Source organism: Calonectris borealis, chromosome 1, assembly GCF_964195595.1.
Source record: "Calonectris borealis chromosome 1, bCalBor7.hap1.2, whole genome shotgun sequence".
NCBI classification, from domain to species: Eukaryota; Metazoa; Chordata; class Aves; order Procellariiformes; family Procellariidae; genus Calonectris; species Calonectris borealis.
This window is the reverse complement of record NC_134312.1, coordinates 151,851,658-151,873,528: the sequence shown is the minus strand read 5'-3', so window position 1 is coordinate 151,873,528 and position 21,871 is coordinate 151,851,658. Positions and strand designations below refer to the sequence as shown.

At 35.0% G+C, this 21,871-nt stretch overlaps 1 protein-coding gene across 4 annotated transcripts in view; it reads right to left on the bottom strand.

The window, feature by feature from the left end:
* Positions 1-3,152: 3,152 nt before the first annotated feature.
* The window catches only part of CCDC138 (coiled-coil domain containing 138), a 43,094-nt gene continuing 24,375 nt past the window's right edge, over positions 3,153-21,871 (bottom strand). For all 4 annotated transcript variants that reach the window (XM_075136310.1, XM_075136327.1, XM_075136319.1 and 1 more), the window contains 2 exons: positions 6,426-6,564; positions 3,153-5,296 (listed from right to left, as the gene is read on the bottom strand). In XM_075136310.1, coding sequence (XP_074992411.1) covers positions 5,125-5,296; positions 6,426-6,564 — 311 coding nt within the window. In that variant the 3' untranslated portion in view covers positions 3,153-5,124. The remainder of the gene's footprint in view (positions 5,297-6,425; positions 6,565-21,871) is intronic.

Genomic DNA, 21,871 nt, shown 5'->3' with positions numbered 1-21,871 from the left:
GCTACTGTTGTTAGTAGTATCCTGGCCACTGAGTTTACAGCCATTGCTTGTGGACATCTACCAGAGCAGTTACTTACCATTAAGTTGCAGTGATCAGAGAGATGTGGTATATTCAGGGAAATATTCCTTGGGACCAGTCTAAATATCCTTCAGTAATGGGCACAGAGAGAATCGTTTTTGAAAAAGAAAAAAAAAAAAAAGGCTCCTCGGATCTCTTTTTCTCAGGTACTTCTCTCAACGTGACTTTCGAGATCAGGATGTCTTGCGAGTTATGTCTTGTTAAATTTCGACTCGGGACCATTTACTCAAAAAAAGTAGCTACAAGCAAGTAAACAGTAAGTGGTTTTGTTGGAAGTTCTCTCTCTAGTAATGATCAGGAAGTCATAAATATACAAGACACTTGCTTTCAAAATTACGTGAAAACCAAAAGTCTAATAAACAGGAATGTTCCTAACCGTGGTCAGAAGATGGCATTAAAGGCTTTCATCAGCCCAAAACGCATCTATTTTTGACAATGGATAGTGGTGGTTTTGACACGGCACACTGCAATTGTCAGTATAACACATAAAGATGCCTTTGCCCATCACAGCATTTCTCAGGGGAATGTCAAAGGTAGGATCACAACACTGTACAGCACTACTACTTTTAAAATAATTTTTGTGAATTTTAAAACATGTGAGCGTTATATCATTAAGAGGAGAACAAGGGGTCACTGCTTTGCCGCCACAGTTCCTCTAATCGTTTGGAAAGTGGAAGATTACCGAATTGTTTCATAGATCAAATTTTCAGACCTTCTGGACTAAATTTAAATATGTTATCCTGAAGATAAATGCTTTCTATCAGACCATCAATCCCTGAAGCTGTATAAGTTTTAGGTGAAAAATTCAGTATATAATTAAAGGATCCAGTGTCATAGCTCTGAATTATGAGCTCTGCTTACAGCTCCTTTTAAATCTGGTCTGGTAAATTAAATCATATATTTTAGACATTGATGCTGATAGTGAATAAAAGTTCTTCAAAAATACATTGCCTTCAGCATACTTTCACCTTTCAGGTTAATTTATCTGCTACAAGAAATTTTTTCCCCATAATATATTAAATTCAGTTATATAACATTAAAAAAGATGCAAGCCAGTCATGTTCAGGAGAACTGGAAGATAACTCTGAAATCCCACTTTAAGAGACAGACTTTATCAGCTGGTGAAAGTCACAAATATGAAGAAACAGATCACAACTGTGCAGGCCTATAATAATGTTAGCCTACTTTATTTAAATCTGCCACGCTTCTGCAAATACAAGTGTCCCCTGTTCAGGGAATGATCTTTCTTATAGGTTTGCCAAATCTAGACTTTGTAGATTGGGTCTCAAACATTGTCTTGCCCATTTATTGATAGGAAGCCTTCGATAAACAGCAAGGGCAATTACAATTCTACAAGAGATGGGTTTGTAAAAAAAAAAAAAATTATTACTCTTCAAGTTTGGTAGCGTTTTCTGGAATGAAAACTATCCCGACATAAGCACATGCACTATTCTTGTTGATTTTCCAATGAGACTCTCACAGCTGTTCCAAAAATCAGCAACATAAAATTGTGGATCAATTCTTTATCGTCCTTTAAAGTGACAGGTTGTGACTACCAGAAACTTTTTTCATTTCATGCCAGTGATGGTAGTTAATCGTTTCTGAAGATCAACATACAGGCAAAACATGGCAGGCTGTAGCTAATTTGAAGCTACATGTTCCGACTGATAGCTGGCTGCTGCCAGAAAGTGTGAGTCCCTGTCTTTCTTTTAAGTGCAAGTATTCCTAAGGCCTCTCTCTTCTCCTCAAATTCTCTCAAAAAATGGTTGAACATTAATGTTCTCTTGCCTGCTGCCAAATCTGGCCAGAGGTGGCTGGCATACTCAAAATAGCGTATCCCTTTTCAGGAATGCAGACAGATAGTGATCACACAAACCACATTCCTTAGGGAATCGGGAACCACGGAAAATACCTGGAGTTACAGTTACCTTTTTCAAATGCCTCTTGTTGTTGATAGTCTTCTGAGAGAAGGATAAAATAATTGAAATTCGTACTCATATTACAGTACCCAAATGCTGCAAAAGCAGAAAACCCCCAGGAAATTCTAGATTCCATCTGAGAAGGCAAAACTATATCAAGAGATGCCCTAAGTGTGGCCAACTCGACAGAAATCTATCCTTCCCAAACCAAACCCAAACCCAACCCAAACCCAACCAAACCCACAAAAGACAGCAGGGAATGCAACCGACTTCCTCTGTTCCCCTTCCCCACAGAGGCTGCCAAGGTCACTTGGAGGTACGGTAACAGGATGGGGATGTTTGAGCAAGGCCACAACATGGACTTGTGGACAACCGGGGTGGGCTGGCCCACAAGACTGATGTTCAAAACAGTGCAACAAGCAGGTGTGTACAAAATCTGATATACTAAATATTTAGAAGCAGAAATATAGAAATAATTGTGATTTTGGTACAGTATTTATGCTGGTACCTACTTCTGCCTGTTAATGACAAAGGCAAGCTAAGTTATCCATGCTTCTAATGCAGACACCGTTATTAGTTAGCTTAGTTACTCTAGATAATCAATTACAAATTGAAACAGAATAGAGTTGAAATCTCCATTTCATTTTAGTATTTCTGATCATTTTAGTTCCGTTTTCAGTAGACTGACATTTTACTTTCCTTGAAGTCTCTGATCCTGAAATCATATTGTTTTAAGACAATCTTTTCACTTGTATTTATAGTCCGCATGTCCCATAAAACCATGTATGTTTAAAGATGCAATCCAACGCAAACTGAAAATCTGATGGCAAATAAAAACAATCCCAAATTCATCATTGTTTTACCTTTCTAGATATTAGGAGGCTTCATAAATATTTCTGCATTAACAGGATTGATTAGTAATAAATTTGGGGAAAAAACATGGCATGGTTTACATTCTTTAAAGATCTTCACTGAAAAGTTTTATGACAATGTACTAAGGAACTACTGTAAGTTGTCTGTCAACAACTGGCTTAAAAAAAATTCACTTCTACCATCACAAGTCTAGCCTCCTCCATATGACTCTACTAGAGTGTATTTGTGACTTTCATTTTTTATCCAAGAATTATTACCCTGACTCAAAAATCATATGCACATTTTGGAACTTTACTATTGCTTTTTTATTTATAGAATTACCTATTCTTCACAAGACACTTCATATTCATTTGCATAATTAATTTCTTTATTTCTGATACTTTTTATGTTTACTGTAATATGAATGTGAAATCAAGAACTTGTATTTTTCTTCACAGTTCAGTTAAAATTTAAGATCAAAATCATTAGTCTCATCCTTAGTTCATCAATTTAATTACATTAAGATTCAAAAAACTTTTTTTTGCATTTTAACAGAAACATTCTAGATCATAAAAACTTGAAATTAACAGTGATTCATCTTTTCAGACTAAACACTACTGCATATAAAACACAAGGGACCAACAGTAAAAGCTACACCATACTCTATGCGCCTCTTTTACCGCATTACCTTTGCCATTATTAGATGAACACATTGTGTTAAATTGGTACCACAAGGAAGATTAGTAGATTAACAAACAACAGTGACGAAGGCTGAAAGCCAAGAGCACAGTCAACATCCCTGTGGATATAGGAAACCTAACAACTTTCTATAGCTTTTTCTGGTTATTAATTTTCTAGTATTTTTAATGACCAAGCAGACGGAGCAGCACATAAGGACTGGGAACACACTTCCTAAATAAGAAGATTTTGTCTCCAGCCAAAGATATATGCAAGCTTTTGCACTGCTGGTAAATCTGACAGAAAACCAAAACTACAGATGAAGCAATACTTATTCCAAAACATAATCCATTGTCAGCAAAAGCTTGTAGCTATGATTAGTGTTATTTAAAAACTACCTAGAATTGGTTTCCTGCCCAAAGAGTACACACTGCTTGCTCTCTCTTCCAGACATACTTCGTGCCAAATCTGGTGTAGATTCCTTTCATAGGAAACCTTGTCGGAAATGTAAGTCAAATTGCTAGAAAAGTATTTATAGTTAGAATTCAACTTCAAAGACTCAGTTCAAAGACTTCTGGTAAAAAATACAAAGGAAAACCAAGAAAAAAAGTATGAAAATGACAAGTAAACCTCTATGAAGTTTTATACTGACTGACTAGTCAGAGAGTAACATACAGCAGATCTTCAAATTTTAACTGCAGTTTCAATTTTACAATCAGAGAGTCTCAGTAGTTACAGTACAAATCAGAAATCAGAAATGGAAGACTTAAGTTGAATTTTTAAAAAGTATCCTATTTCCTAATGTAAGAACTTCTGAACACTGAACTGTGGCAGACAAAAAATATATTCATCACACTCAGAAAAGAAATGTGGGTACTAAGAGACCAAATGAGGATTGCATTGCAAATTAAAATAAAATACAGCAGAAACAATAAAATACAGTAATTTTACATTAGGGATTACTATTGCCAGGCATTTTAAGAAATGTTTTTATTTACATTTTCAGAGACATTACAACCCAAAGTTACATGAGAATTTCATAAAAAGCAGGATAAAATACTAAATGTTACATAAATACAGGAAAAGATCAAACAAACACTAAGACATTCTGAAATCAAAACAACAATAACAAAATTTCTTATTCAATACATCTCGTTATGTTAAATCAAAATCCGGTTTTAATCATTAAAACTGTAATTATCCCAAAAGATAATTTGATAATTTATAAAGCTCTCTGAAGAGTCAAAGGTAACTAAGGTTCATACCTGTAAGGAAAGGTTGGTATTTCTGATCTGATCTGCTTACTCAAGGGATCCAATTCCTTAGATCGCATGAGTCATTCAGAACAGGAGCATTATTTCACTTCTTTAAAAAGTATTGAAGAAAGCCATTTAGCATATTACACAATTTTTCATTTTCCTGTTTATGAATAAGGGAAATATCAATTGAAATTCCACATGATACAGAGTAACTTATACAGTACTGAAGATCTGCTTAATTTATTTATAGAAAACAGTAAAAAAAAAATCCAAATTTCAAGTAACATAGGCAGTTGGTATAAACTATACAGAACAATAATTGGATTGAAAGATAGTGCTAGTGACTTGTGCTTAGACTGGAGGTAAGAGAGTTACTCCTCGACAATCCCAAATTCAACAGAATTGAATTGAGGTTTATATAGAGGAAAGCATGGTCTGGATTTGTAGTCCTATGCAGTTCTTGGATTGTTTGGTGAAGAGCAAACAATTCAAACATCTTCTTATTGCTTCTGCAAAAGATTTTACATAAAATAATTGTCAATTGAAAATTGAGAGGTTTCATCTAAACACTAAGGATTCTACAGAAAATTTTTTTAATGAAGAAAAATATGCATTATATTGGGAGTTTCATATAGTTCTTCTCTGTTGCATATAATGTCTCTAAACAGAAGGTTACCAATGCATGGTGAGAAAAATCTTGGCAAAAATCACCAAAAACTATCATTTCACTTGAGTAAGTGGTATTTACATGTAGTATAATGAAAGCTCAAGGGAAGGCTATAACAGAGTTTCACTAATGTGAAATCAGATTCCAGAAACAATAAATAAAAAATTTTAAATAATTAGCATTTCTAGGCAAATTTTACTTTTAGTATATTTCCAATGTAAGTTATGATTCATATTAGATTATTTTACAGGAGAACATTTTTTTTTTCCTAGAGTTCAATTTTGTTCCAAATAAAGTCAAATGAAAACCTTACTTTTGTCAACAACTTCAAGTCTAATGTAAAAAATGGCTCAGTTTAGACACCTGCTTTTATAAATAAAATAATCCCATTAAGTAATGCACCAATGGAGCTCAGCAGCATTACTACTGATATGATGAAGACCTTTGTTAAAATAAACTAATAACCAGTAAGCAACGGGAACATATTTTATAAAGATTAACATTCCCAAAAGGGCTTAAATGGCTCAAGACTTTAAATTTTGTTTTTGAAGGAAATGAAAACTGATGAAACTTGAATGCAAGTCACAGATGAGGCTAAATTTTCAAAGGATGTTATTACCAAGTACCAGAATAAAACTGAAGGTCAAGGGGAAAGAAAAGAAGGGTTCTCTTCTAAGCATTCTTGTCATCTGCATACATAAGGAATATTTCCTCTTTAGGTTAGGGTTGGTTTTTTGTTTTTTTTTTATTTTGTATCTGTATATTGAACTGGATTTATAAGCAAATTGAGAGTCTTGTCTTGCACATCTGTGACACAGTTTAAATTTAACTGCTAACAGAGAAAGTCCATCATTGTCTATGGTAGAGCAAACAACGAAACAGAGATGAGTTTTTGAAAAAGGTGAAAGATAAAGGTCCCCAAGTTTGCTGATCTAATAATAACTATCAGAATAATGGTAGTAAAGGATTACTTTATTCTGGAGAGTTTTTGCAGTATAACACAGAGCTTTTCCAAAATCTGAATATCTAGCTTAGAACTTCGAAGCAATACAGAGCAAGTATGGAAGAAGGATTCGTTACTGCAGGCTTCCAGGAAAGGCTGTAAGGAACCTGTAAAAGAAAATAATTAAAAAATTGTATCACAGAGCTCTGTACAGGGAAAATTGATACATTTAGAGGGCTTTAAATGCCTCATGTTGTGCAACTATCAGAACAATGAAATAATTCAGTTTATGCTGAGCATGTGACGCAAAACTCATGTAAAACCAGGAACTGAAAAAATGCAAGTTCCTAACAGTTCTGACATTACCAACTCTTGTATTAAAACAAGATCTATTCCCTTGAGAACAAAGGAAAACAGGAAACAGAACCATTTTAAACTCAAATAAAAATTCTTATCTTGAACATGTTTATTCAATGCTCATTTATCATGGTTCTTTCCTTTTGATCATGTGAGGGGAACATTAAGCCATGCAAAAAGACTCACACGGAAATATTTTAAGCTGCTGCAAATCGCATGGACAGGGATAGTACATGTAGAAGCTAATGCGATGCCTGACAGCCTTTCATTATCAAAATACCGTCACTGTACTCTGTTTCAAGACAGGCAAAATAATAATTGAGCGGTAAAAGTAAGACCTGGATAAGAACACTTATATACCAACAAAACTCCCTTAAAATAGTGGATGAATTTTTAAGTCACATTGTATAACATTTCCCTCTATCCTGTTCCCCAAAATCTAATCACTTCAGAATAAGTAAATCTCTTCCCTTTTTATCTCATTCTTGGTTCTGATATTACAGATTAACTATAGCAAAAACATAAAGAAAATAAGTAACGATTTTTTTTTTAAATGAATAGTCTTTCATATATGCTTCATATAGCATAGGGCATTTGCATTAGAAGAATACAGATGTGAGGAAAACATTGTAATGTTTACATAATGTTAAAAATATTTAATGTGTTATACTTAATAAGAAACTGCAATATGCAAATTACAGCATAAACAAATAAACACAGACAAAAAAATTATTCGCACATATGCTGAATACTGTAATTTATAAATAGGATGCTTTTATCCGTTTTGAACGCTTTTATCTGTTCAAAGAGGACTGGATATATCTTTTGGTCAAAATTTTCCCTTTCCTTGTCAAGGACACACAACTTGTTAAATATAACAAGTAGCGTTGGAGCGAATTCAAGGTTTTAATTTATTTCAGGAGGCTTACTGATACAAAATCAGAAGAAATGCTACAGAATACTGTTTGGAATAGGGCTTAAAAAAAAAAATCAACTTGGCAATTAAAGTTAGCTTGAGAGCCTAAACAACTAATTTTCTCAGAGCTGGGCATTTATACTGAATATTCAACAAGGACTCAGTAATTCCTCGATCTTACTGTTAGGAAGAAGATCTTTCAAAACCTGTATTTTTTGCAAAACAATGGCATGTCATTTGGCTACACCAACAAATGATGCAGTGTCGCCTCCCTCTGATGCTGGGTACATCTTATAATGCATTATACTATACAGTGAAGTCAATGACATTTGTGGGCCTTTGCTGGTTTACACCGTCAGATGAAGAGACCGAGAAACAGCAAATGCCTTTAGCACAGATCAGAGAAGCTATGACTACATGTAATCTTTCAGTGGAGGTGCTTTTGGCGGAATTGACTTAAAAGGCTGGATTCCACAGGCAGAATCCACAAAATATGTACCGGAATGTGTGGATGGAAACTATACAGATGCAGGAGAATAGATTTTGGTAGCAAGGGGCCAACCTTGCAGCAATCAAAAGCAATATGACAACTGATTGTACTGTGAAGTTTGGAAAAGGTAGGCAGAGGTTTTGTGGTTTGCACAGCTGAAGCGTCCTCTGTTCTTTACTTAAAGCAACACAAAACAATAATTATTCCAAGAGACATACACTATCAAGGCAATAAATGGTTATAAATTAATTTATTTTTCTGTTTACTTCTACTTCCATGTTTCTTGCATTCTTTCTACTATGTTCAATCCACCTATGGTTTTATGCATATTCTCCTCTCACTTTTAGCACTATTTCCACTTACAACTTGCTGTCTCAAAATTGTAACGGTAATAAATATAAAACCAGAATGAAAGTTAATTAGAAATATAATCAGTAATCAGTAAAAAATATACTAAAAAAATAAGTACATATATACTTTTATTCTCTTTCAGTAAAGAAACTCTTTCTCATTTTATTTTAGCTTATGGTCTTCAATTAAGGATAGAATGCTGTAACTGAAGTAATGTATTAAGTATCATTGACAGCTTCTAAGACAGGAAAAACATCATGGATACTGGAATAGTGAACTATGACTGCATTTCAATAGACCTGCAGATACCACAATATATTAAAAGCAAATTAATTGAAGATTAGAAGTTACAGGAGAATTCCTAAAAGAAACAAAGAAAAGGGCACAATCTCTTTAAGATGAAAAATAAGGTTCATGCTGAAGAAATACATTTTATATTGTGCATAAATACATATTTATACAAATCAGATCTACATAAAGAAACCATTTACCAGATATGTTTGAATTGACCTGAAAATGCCTTTTTATCAAGTATCACAAGGGACCAGTAGAATGCTAATTTAAAAAAAAAAAACAAAAAAAAAAAAAAGAGAAGAATATATTCTCTAAGGAAAATTTAACTTGGGAATGGGGGATTATTCTAATGTACAACTCAATAGGTAACAGAACTAAGTAAATTTGTCAGGAATCCAACAAGAGAAGACACTATTGACTGCATTCGGCCCTTGGCATGTACAAACACAGTCCCCAGGATATAGTTACTCGGGGTATACCACTTTTAATATTTCTTTTAATATTTCTCTACTTTCACTGCAGAAGGTATTATTTTTCAGAAATTGTGACGTCAAAAACTCAGAGCTATCTGTCAATTACAGCAAGCAGAAAATCCTTAGATGGGTTCACAGTATGTGCTAAATTTAGTGATACATGACTGACTCAAGATTCAGCACTCTTTATTGAGCCGCTGCTCTCTGTGACAGAACTTTGAAGTTATTAAATACATACAGCAATGTATTAAACCTGGAAAAATAATTAACCCAGAATTCACTTCCAGTATGATGGTATCATGCCCTACTGAGTCTGACTTGTTAAAATCCATGAGAAGAGGTGACAAAACTACAGCAAATAAGCAAAGCCCAATGAACACAATCCTACCATCTTAAGAGCACTTCGTATCAAAACATTTCTGTCACTTAAGAGTGTTTGAAGTAAAGATTTCTATACAGATAGTAACAAGAGATAACCTTCTCTAAAGCAAGAAAAATCTAGGACTAAAAATGATGTTATCACTCAGGAACTATACTTTTATAGAAATTCTTCTACAATTTGCCGGATTTCCTACAAATGACTGCCTATTCCCAAGAAACAGAAAGAGTCCTATCAATCTGCATGGCACAACTGATGAAGTCTGTTTTAACAATAAAAACTTGAACAGTATCTCTTACTTACCAAAGATGTTTATCAGAAAGGTAAGAAAAGTGTAAATAAATGTGTGAGAACATCGACATTCAAGAAGTAAATTGAGAAGAAAGGTTTTTCTTCTTTCTATTGCCTGTTAAAACAATAAATAGCTTTAGAAACCTCTCATTTAACGTGACTTCTGACTCAGCTGAACTCTGATTCATGAGAGATCTGAAGGTAACAAAACTGCTGGGATGAAGAGGGCGGTCCTACAATTTATTCCTATAAATATCCTTAAATAGCCATAAAATGCTTTACATTCCTTTTCTGCAGGGGTAAGCAAATACCATATTCAGCTGACCTCGACATTTCTTTGCTGCCTTGCTCTTACTGGTTCCTTAAAAATATTTAATTTAAAAAAAAGAAAAAATATATATACACACACACACACACACATATATATGCTGTAAGAATGTTTTGACTGTGAAGTTTACAAACCAACATAAAAGATATGCATTACTTTTAAGACAGGAGGATTTTTTCTATAAAACAGAAAAGTCAAAGCGGAAATAATTTCTAAAGTTTCACAAAGTTCAATTATGTGAAAGCAAACTGATAAAGGCACACGTTTTAATGGACTTTTTGTATGCTGCTTATATATTCACTTCAGATAAGCTTTTGCAGAATATATTCTAAGTAACCAGAAAATGTACAAAACAAGCATATAATTTAAATGCACGTCTAGATGATGAACTAAAAGAATATAAGCTTCACATCTTTAAATATTTTGGTGGTTTAGATCTGCTCAGATTTTGTTTTTATTAACTATTTTAGAAAAACTAAATTGGAATCCATCCTGACAGGACTTTGGCACAATTTAAAATAACCTGCAAAAGCCTCCACTGGTATCCTTAAAAATTACAGCATGTTGTAGTTGCGTTAGCTTAACTTGATTGGTAGACTGCAATGAACAATGAGCAATTTATCACTGTTGACAGAATTCATCTGAAATTTACCCTCAAAGTAATCAGTCACTCACAGCATAAAATCTCACCAGCTATAGTTATCCAGAAAATTCTGTTTTATACCTAAAGCTATGCCACCTCAGAAAATAAAGACTGCCAGGAATGCCAACTTTAAGTTCATGTTTTAACAAATTAACGATTACAGTTTTGCCTCATTTCTAATTGCGTGAGGATCTGCCAGGAGAACGGAGAACACGTGACAGCAATGCAAGTGAGGGACGCAGCACTGTCTACTAATGTGGAAAAGTTAACTAACGGAAAAGTTAGCTAACTATGCACCACAGTAGAAACACTTAAAATGAAACAGTAATATCACTTATATGTTGCTACTAACCAATTGTCTATAATACAGTCACCTGTAAGATTTGAACCGTTTGCTGAATTTAACTTTTTCTCCTGTAATTAACAGCCTGGGCTGTTAAGTGCCAGTGGTTAAAGCACAGTGGAGATAGGGCGAGATTCCAGTCAGCATAAGGTACCTCAAGTGTCAATGCCGACATGGGTGACCTTGAGTTAAGAGAGCCCAAGTGGCAATTTCAGCTGGTCATCCAATATGTGTTGACCTTAGTATGATCTGAATTGATCTTCAGTTTCCTAAGATGCGCAAGACATTCATGCAGACATGAGACAGGATGTATGGGAGACCAATGTCATTCTCAAATGGCAACTGGAGGTTACATCCACAAAAAAAAATTGTAATAGAAAAGGTTAAAAAATTAGCAGGAATACTTATGGCACAAGAGATGCTTGGAATGAAAAGAAGCCCACAAGGAAAACAAAAAAAATCAGAAAAGAAAGCTATGCCTTGGAGATCAGAAACTATCTTTATAATAAAAAGGATAGTATGAAAAGTCAGGTTAAGTCAAACCTCGTTAAGGGAAAAAAAAGTTCTCCCAGCCATTTAAGTAAAAATAGAACAAAAAGGAGGTAGTGAGGTCATGTGTGGTCAGCACAAGAAAGATGCATAGAAGCGAATGGTATTTTAGTCTTTTGGGTGCACACTTTGGCTAATATGCTAGTTTTCAGGAGAGCGCTCTACCTTGATAAAAGGGACAAACTGAAGTCCCCCAAACTTATAATTCCAAAAAAGTCCTTTAGTCAGGGACACCAGAACAGAACTCAGGATTCTGAAAGAAACGTTGCCTCAATTTTATGACAAGAAGAGTTCAACAATTGTTGCTAACAAGTCAGGAAGCAGCACTTTGTGAAGACAGAACAGCCAATGCAATATGTATCTTTTGGATTTGGACAAAAAAAGGCAATGTGAACACACGTGCCCTTCAGTTAGATTCTAAAGATATTTTCAGGAACTAAAGGAGACAAATAAAAAATGAAATAAAGTGTACTACAGATTTATCAATATGTATAGGAACTATAGGTATGTTGTGTCACAGTAGTCAGATACTTTTGTTTGGTAAATAAATACTACAGCAGTTATAACTTGGCTAGACTTCAATACCATTTGATAAAGTAACTCGTGATTTATTGAGGAAGATGGGGGTTAGTAGAAGGACTGGAAGGTGTGTAGTGTAAGGAATTGGCTAAAAGCAAAGCAAAACATTTTGCCTTGAAAAGTGAACTTTAGTTTTAAATACTGATTTTTGCAATTGTGCTTATTTAGTGTATTAATTAATGACTGTGGTATGAAAACAGGAGCAGTCTAATGAAATTCCTTGCTGGAACTGCCCATTTAGAAGGCAACAGGTATAAAATACATGAAAAACAGAATTATCTTACTTGCTAGAATAGCAGATGCATAAACACAATACACTAAGAAAAAACAAGCATTTTTCCTGGAAAATCACTGATTAGAAACATCAGAGGATGAAAACTTTTGGTGTGCTAATTGAACTCAGTATGCCTATGAGCAACCAACATGGTCTAACCATTAAAGATGATTCTAATGAGGCCTGAGAAAGAGAGAAAAACACCATTTTACAAATAAACTAGATAGCATTATAAATTGAAGCTATGCACTATTATGGGTTACTTTGTTCAAGAAACCAGAAAAAGCCTAATGAACTACCAGAATCACTGAAGGAATCCTAACTCTCTCTTACAGAGGACTCCTGAAGGAGCTTTGTTCCAACATTCTCGCCTCCCTTGTTTCCCCTGCTCGCATATCTCCACTCCTGTAATAACCAGCTCAGAACTAAGCACAGTATTTCAAACACAATGACAAACTCAAATAAGGAAGCCTTTACATAAATAAACCCAACCTGGCATGACCTGTAACTCTGTAACGTCAGATTGCAAGTAAGCGGGTAAATAAAGTCTGAACTCTGATAGTGCATAGATGTTACTCAAACTGCACAAATTGTACTATCTACTTCCAAAACAAGTCTTTCTTTATGAAATTATTTCAATTATGACATTGGTCTAAATTCAGCTTGAAAGTTACAGAGAAAAGTCAGCTAATAAATACAGTAGTTCTGCTAGTCAAATACAAAATAAAAAAAAGTGTATTAAAAAATATTTGTTTCTAATTAAATCATACTTCAATTGTTTTAAATTAAACCATTTTATGGAAAGGTATAAAACTGTAAACTGTTTATTAAAAAATGCAATTACTCTTTAGTAAGTAAGAGCAAACAAGATCCTACTTGAATAAACTTTACTGTTCTAAAGATTTCATAAATTAAATTGACTTGAAAAGAGATGTGTATATCCAAGTACTGATACAAACAACTCCTTTTTACATCAAATACTTTTAAAAAGTTAGCATTCACATCTACCTTCAAAATGGTATGCTGCTTACGATGTACAGTATTACCCTGAATGAACAGTGAAGCTTTACTTAAAAAGTGGCTACTTGGCTCTACTTAAGTTTATATTTAATGGTCCTTTTTATTTCTTACTTTGTAGTGGATGAGAGACAGGGGTCCAAAATTCAAAATGGCTAAGCATTACACAACTGTTACTAGAACAAGAAGAAAATAATGACAAGAACATTTTTTCTTATTAGAGAGAAGGCTACTATTACTTCAGTAGAAATCAAATTATATTATTCCATTTACTGCATTCATTTTTAAAACCTGTAAACATGTATTTCATCAAAATCGAAGTATTCAAACTAAGCTTGCAATTAATTAACAAAAATGTGGGCAAACTTTTGGTGTACTAGCTTGCTTTCAGCAAGTATACAGGTTGGTCCTAACATTATCATAGGCTGCATTTAACAGAGTTAGAGATATTTATCTATGGTTAAAATATTAAACTAAACCATGTATTAATCCAACATAATTATTCACTGTTTTCAGAAGAATGAATAAAAAAATTACAAAGGTAAGACAGGATAATAGAGGAAGGATTTCCTTTTAAATGGTTTGTATTTCAATGTTTATCCCACATAAGCTGTAAATCATTCCTCTTGCTATAGCTTCAAACACCGTTTCTCAGGATAATTTCACATCTGCCTTTCACACAGGTGAGGGGGAATCCTACCTTAGTATGGTATTCACAGACTTAACATTTTTCCCCATTCGGTACTGCAGAATAAGCTCATATGAAAAGTTTCAATCCTGCGAACAGTTATCAGTAAAGATAATATGCTGAAAAAGACAGTTAAATTTTAATCTGTTTAAAGCATACAGGCATTTTTACTCCATACCTTCACTGCTTGTAGTCTTTAAAGTCTCAAAAATGCTAAGACTCAAGAAAAAAATAAGGGAGTGGGTTTGGGTTTCCTTGACAGATTCTGACCATCGACTTTTTAGAAGTATCTGTAGAACAGTGTGAATTGTGGAATATCTAGCATTAGTTATGGAAGCATATGGAAGCATATGGAAGAGAGGGAGTGTGCATATAGGCAGTCCACATAAAAAGATTGTCTCCATAGTAAGAAGTTGTGATTATTTACTTGTAAACGGAACCTTTTTGTCTCCACCGGTTGATTAACTTCCCTATAATCTGGACACAGACTTGGTTATCCATGATCATAGTATTTTCTTACAAAAAAAATCAGAAGTAAGGTTCAGTGAATGCATAAATACAGCTCACTTTTGCAGTTACTAAAAATCTTAAGTGATGTTAATATGGTTAAGAAATCATACTTAAGCCCTACCAGAACGTGCCTTAACTTACAGTAAGCATGAGAGAGTCATTTAGACATTTTTTTTTCAATATGCACTTATCTCAATTTCTGAATAAGCACACACTAATGTAAAATATTCTCTCTGTAAAACAGAAGTAAGCTTGAAGACAAAGTAAATGTAAGCTTTATTTAAAGCAAAGGCCAGTGCCTTGTAATGTCTAATGAGCAAGTCAGTTTTGATTTCCTTGAATGAACATAAGACTGGGAAAGGGAAACCTACTAATCTACATGACAGAAGTCAGCTATCACTGCAGGAGGAATTTAAGCCGTGTGCTGTCTTTGTGTAAAAGTGCAAAGGGTGAAATTGAGACAGGCAGCTCTTTGTTAACAGCAGATCTCAAATCAAGCATGAATCAGACTACAGTTCAACAATGGTATTTTTGATAAGTGACTATAAACTCACTACATCCTTTGGAACCCTTTTAACTGATTCACAGGTAAAAAAAACACAGTAAGCTGTGTGAGATGCAAGAAGACAGGAACAACAGTAGTCAACAAGATTGTATATGACAAGTCTTCAGCTACAGGGTGATTTAATACTAATGATGTGATGTTCTTCAACACCCACAGAACAAATTTTCTTGCTGAGGTCATGCTACTTATTACTAGATTGTTTCCAGAAAACGTTTCATGTCTGGCATCCAGGAATTCTCTTGAACAGTGTGTTGCAACTACTGTCCTAGAAACAAGATCTGCTGAGAAAAGGAATTTGTAGTCAAAGGGAGAGAACTTTGGGGTATGAAGATGCCCTGGAAGCCACTGGTATCATACTATAACAATTGGGGTGATTAAAATTATTAAATGTTAATTTAATTATTAAATGTTAATTTTAATAGTAATTGAAATGGGAAATGCTTTTTTAAGCAATAAATACATTATAAGCCATTCAACTAAACTGAAACATATCAGTATTAAGTAGTTAACACATTTTGCTCCCAAAATTTCAAAGACAGTCAGAGCACTGCATCTGTTGAAATCTCATCACCAAGAACATTCAGAGTTTATCAAGACACTAAATCTACTTTCTGTGACAATTCTATCAGAGAAGGTTTCATTCTTACTTCTATCTTCAGACAAGTTCATTGCTTAGAGATGGGACTGAAAACCAAACATCATGGCTTGGTAGCCTGCTCTCCTTCCTTTTGAATGAAACCTTCAAAAGCCTTGGTACTGAAATCATTCTTTCCTGTCAAATCAGCAGGAATATATCTCTTCCCCTTTTACTCAAGGGGAAGCGAGAAAGATGTCTTTATAGACCACTCATTAGTTTCAAAGATCAAAAGAAGGATCAAGTTAAATTTTATGGCACTCATCTGAAGCCCCAGATTCAAGCAAAACACCACCACCATTAAAAAAAGACTGCAGGACTTGCTCCCTTGATTCTGCTTTTATCAGTCAATCTTTGCAGCAAAGGAAGGATGGGCATCCTCCAGAAAACGAACATGGATTGAAATCCTGGTAACAAGTATGGAGAGCCAAATAAGAGACTGAAAAGGATAAACCTGAACTGGCACTCATCCCATCTGACCATGAAACAAAACCAGCACTGATGAGATAGCTACAATGAAAATATAGGTAAACCGCTGCTTTGGTGCTGTGTTCACATGTATCCGCTATTGGAAAGTACATTTAAAATAGAAGACTGAAAAGGTTGAAATGTACCACTTTATGCACCATTACGGACATTTTTAGACAAAAATATTAGCAGAATGTAGTAAGATAAAAGGGCAAAATATCTTCGTTGAGTTGATTTTCTACTGCCAGGTTCATAACAAGCTGTTAACTCTCCAAACTGTGGAATTTAGAAGTGACCTATTACTTCCACTAAAGATAGCAGACTAAACCAACTATACTTCAACTTAGGCTACTGAGCTTATCCAAAGGAAAAGAATCACTCCAGCATGCAAACGACATGAAATAAAACATAAATTATTTAAAATTATATTGTCTACCCTAACAATTACTTACACCTTAATTTCAGCTACTTATCAAGTTTCTAGTGGTTAAATGAAGCAAGTATTTGCTAACAGAAAGCAAATGATTAGGTAAGGACTTCACTCAGTTGCAAAATTTCTTTCCTCAAATGTAGTAACAGTAAAAGTAGCGAACAGAATCCACAGAAGTACTGGAACATGGCAAAACAAAACAAAACAAAAAGAAAAAGACTATTACAGCATGAAAGTAAGCTGAAACTGAAGTTCTCTTGACACAAAGCAAACTCTCTGAAACTACTGCATAACATCTCTAGCAGCTCCTCTCACTCTTACGCCCTGAGGAGCTGGCCGAAACTGACCTCAACTTTTTTCATCCCTGCCATTTAAAAGTCAGCCTTTGTTCCAACGATGAATGTTTTTGTGTATTACAAGAACAGTAATCAGTATAACATTTTACCCTCCTCCTTAGGCTTTAACATTTCTGTAAAAGAGGTGAGGCAAGCAAGATTGGCATATATATATATATATAGATATATATTTTTCTGTTTCCGTGACATACTGTTACAGTTCCAAAAACGTTAATAATTGGAACACAATCGTGAGATTATTTTTGGCTGGCACCATACTTCAGAATTATACAATGGCATGAAAACTCACTGATGTCTGGGAAATGCCTGTGCAGCTGGAATACTATCCAAGTTCTGCTACCTAAAACATAATGTAGTCTCGTGACATGTATGCGATTTAAGATCCCAATTTGATAAATACACATAACTTGAATCCTTCCAAGAAACAATGTGACTGTATTGTATACTATAACATGGGCTCTGGAGCTTTGTATGCTATGATGATGCATCTAAGTTTCAAGAAACATACACAAATAAGCTTCCCAAGGGTAACAAAAGTCTTAATCATTTCTTCACAGACTTCCTATGGTGTTAAGACTACCGTGGCCTAGCTGGACAAGTACACTGGTGTTACCCACTCTTGTACAGAATACATGTCAACTCAGACAAACTTTTCATGAAGCTGTGGACCTCAGGCATATTTTTATTTATAGTTTTAAATGAGCTTGCAGCTGGTTTATGAGATCTACTAGACCGACATCATTCCCGCGGAAAATGGTAAGCTCTCACTAACCTGGGATCAAAAAGATAAAAGAGTAAACCCTGATCCTAGTAGTGACCAAAAATGTTCCAACCGGGAATCTGAAGTAATACTGAGAGATGAACCAAAAAGAACATTTTGAAGGTTGATAGGAAATAATGACAAATGATTTTACCTCTATGAATGAAAACGGATAGACCTCTTGAAACAAAGGGCGTCAAACTAAACTGATATTCCCTTTTTGTCTTTGGAGTAGGAATGAAAGGCCTGATCCCTGATGACTAAGGTTACATTTTCTGCTCTTCTGTCATCTAAGTGAACATTCAGATGTTGCTTCAACAGTACCTTGTCATGAAGGCATGGATGGGAAAGGTAATGCAAGAGTACAAATCCACTGAAACTATCTGTAATATTCATTGCTCACACTTTCTTGCTCTCATTAGACCTGGGGATTCCAAGCCAGGTTTCCGGAAAGAGAGTCTGTCACTAGAAGCTGGGTAGGGGTCATTTGGTGCAGTAACCTATGCTTCTTCCTGTGTACCTCAACTGAGTTGTACAGTGCAAAAAAACGTCATCTGCTTCTTCCTTCAGACTGGAATGCATAAGCTCACTGAAAACAGAGGAGCTCCAAATTCTTAATGAGCAAAGTGTTTCATTAGCCTTTGAACTGAAGGGGTACTGATCTTTAAATGAAGTATTTTTTATGGTTTGAACTCCAACCCTGATAGTTATCTTCATCAGCCACAGTCTTAAGGGCATGGATGTGCCCAAACATCCAAAACATGTGTGGGCCATTGCATACAAAGCAGCATGATACACAGAGATTTTGGCTACCAGCTGCCTCTCACCATATAGATTTTACTTCTTCCCACCGCTCTGTGGGAGTCTTTTTTATAAATAGACAAGCTGTTTTATTAAAGTTAGCCTTACCTTGACAGAAGCACATGGTGAGTGTCAACAACACACATTTAGAGAATGACAGAGAAGTAGATCTTGCCAAACAAATCCTGGTTTACTGTCCTTTTTCTTTTTTTTTTTCTTTTCTTTTTCTTTTTTTAAACTAAACTTATTTTAAGTGATCCTTGTTGCTTTAATCTTTCCCAAATAGTAGCCATGAGATGCTGACCTAGTGCAAAGAAAGCCCTAGAAAGAATCATGGCATCTCTAAAGTGCCAAAAAATGATACTGCAGTTCTAGTACCAAAAATTCCTTGTTAAATGTTACTTCCAGCCTACCAGGCAAAAAAGAGCACCAAACATTTAACACACTATTTGGCTTTCTGGCCACGGTTACCAGGAGGAACTGAAGAATCTCAACTTCATGCATTTTTTTCAGGTTTTGAAATGCCCTGAAGCCATCCTCTGGACGACCTTATGATCTAGCAAGCTTTCTCAGACAACTAAATCACTCTGGAATTAATTATTCCTCCACCTTTGCCTGCTGATCCTTCTCTTCCTTGTGAAAAAAACATCTAACAGAACAAGGCAACAATCAGAACAGTAGAAGCTATTGCGTATGAATGCATATCCTGACCTGGCCAGGACTGATGAGCATATAATAATGACATCATAGGTAAACAGAGAAAAAAAGTACTGAAAACGTTACCTTTCAATCTTCCACCATTTCCCATTGAAATGGTGGTGTCAGGACTCTCCTAGATTCTTGATGTGAAACTCCTGAACAGAAATGGAAAGGGAGTGCGTGAAAGCCTATGTGCCAGTAAGATGCACAGCGGTAAGACTATTAATTTTAGTTTGCCATTAACGTCTTGTACATACATAGAAAACAGATGATACCAATGCCTCAGCTGTTGCATTTGACATCAGGTTTTCAGTAACCGAATGCCTTATCAGCACTGTCAATGTTGTATGAACTTGCAATGGAAACTTGGATCCTCCAGGATCTGTTGTACCAGATATACTATGAAGCCAAAAGCAATGATACTGATCTAAAATCAGAAAACCAAAACCAAATCAGTCAATGGGCTTAAGCAGTACTGCAGACTCTCTTGTTATAATTTCTATCGAAGCACAGAAATATCCATCTTAGACCAGTAGGTACTTTCTTCACATGCAGCTTAAGCAAATTTTCCTTAATATGAGGGAAATCTAGGTTTCGTTTCTGGAACATGAAGAAGATAATTTCTTACAGGTCCTACATGAGGCCCTCAGACAGGCCTGGACTGTACAGAACCATTAGCATTCATTGCTTACTATAACAAAAGGTACATGCAGTTACAGGGAGGAGTAGTGCAACATAGTAGTTACTTCATATCTGATTCACATCTTTCAGTCCAGACAACTAAAATTTGAATCTGTAAAAATATTTCACAAAAAATTTAAAACTTAAAAAACTGAGTTATAGAAAAGAATATCTGGAAAAAAATAAAGCACTGGCTTTTTTTCCAACTTAATTTCTGTTCACTTTGGCTCTAAAGGTAATATTTTTGAACAAAAATATTGGAATAATCCTACAGAGCCAGAAAACTATTGCAGCAAGTTGAAAGAATGCCTAGGATTGCGTATCTTACAGGAAAAAACAAAAGCCTAGACTTTGCTTCCTGTTGGTCAAATGCTCTCTTTTTGGGTAATGTGATTCCGTATTTTAGCATATGGTCAGCTACCTATGACTTCATATTTAAGGCTACATGCGAATACAGCTTTAAAATCGAGCATAAATTCCCGTTTTAATGTAACACAGAGAGCCCTCTGAATATCCACTGCCGCCTTCTACTTTGTCTTTTAATGACTTTTTAATAGGAAACTTACAAAGGAATGAAAATACGATTTCCCATCAACAATACTACTTCTCATAGTTAACAATTTCTTGCAAAACACTAAATATGTACTAGAAAAGAGCAGAATAAGCCTATGACTTGTGTATTGGCAATTTATTCTACCAAAGAGGAAGGCTCTGCATAAGGCTTTATATCCAGTTGCCGAGAAATAAATTCTAAATTAAATGTCAATTCAATTAAACATTACTCTTCCTTCCCTGATTTCACGTATATACATCTTCTCTGAGAAGCAACAAGGCGAAACATGAGTCTCTCACAACATATCTCCATTATTCTTCAAACTGCAGGCATCTAGGGTATCAGAGTAACTACTGCTAGGTAACAGAAGATGTACTGTTACTGGCATTACCCAAAGTAATACCAGACACCACCCACCTTGCTTACGTTACTTTTGTGCGTACAACTATCTCTTTCCCAATCACTTTACCGATCATAGTTATGACTATTAGGAAGAATACTGTCAGTACTGTTAGTGTGTAAGACTACTCTAATTACATGGTTAGAAAAAGAGTCTGCAAGGAAGAATAAAACCTTAGTTAAATCCTTCTGACACTCACCTCGCTACAAAATGGCTTTTAACTCAATGCTGTTCCATCCCAAGTCAAACATGCTTTCTATTTTTACCGCTATAATGCATGGTAACAAAATACTCCCAAAATAACAATATACATCTCAAATATAGCAGCAGCCCACTCCCCTTTTCTGTTCTAAAAGGCAGTGAGTGATTTTTATCTTTTGAAAGGTTTATTCAACATGGCACTGGAATGCCTCACTACTTTCGTGTTCATCCAGTTGGTTGTCAACTGATTCTTAGCCTGTATCACTTGGAAAATCGCTGTGACAAATGAGATTATTAACCCTTTTATAGGGCCACAGCACAGTAAAACTCAGCAAAACATAACCATCTCAGCTCAGTAAAATTCAGCAAAACATAACCATCTCTTCTAGAAATGCCATTTCCAATTATTAGAAAGTGAAAAATGACTGGGGATGAGCTGTTCAT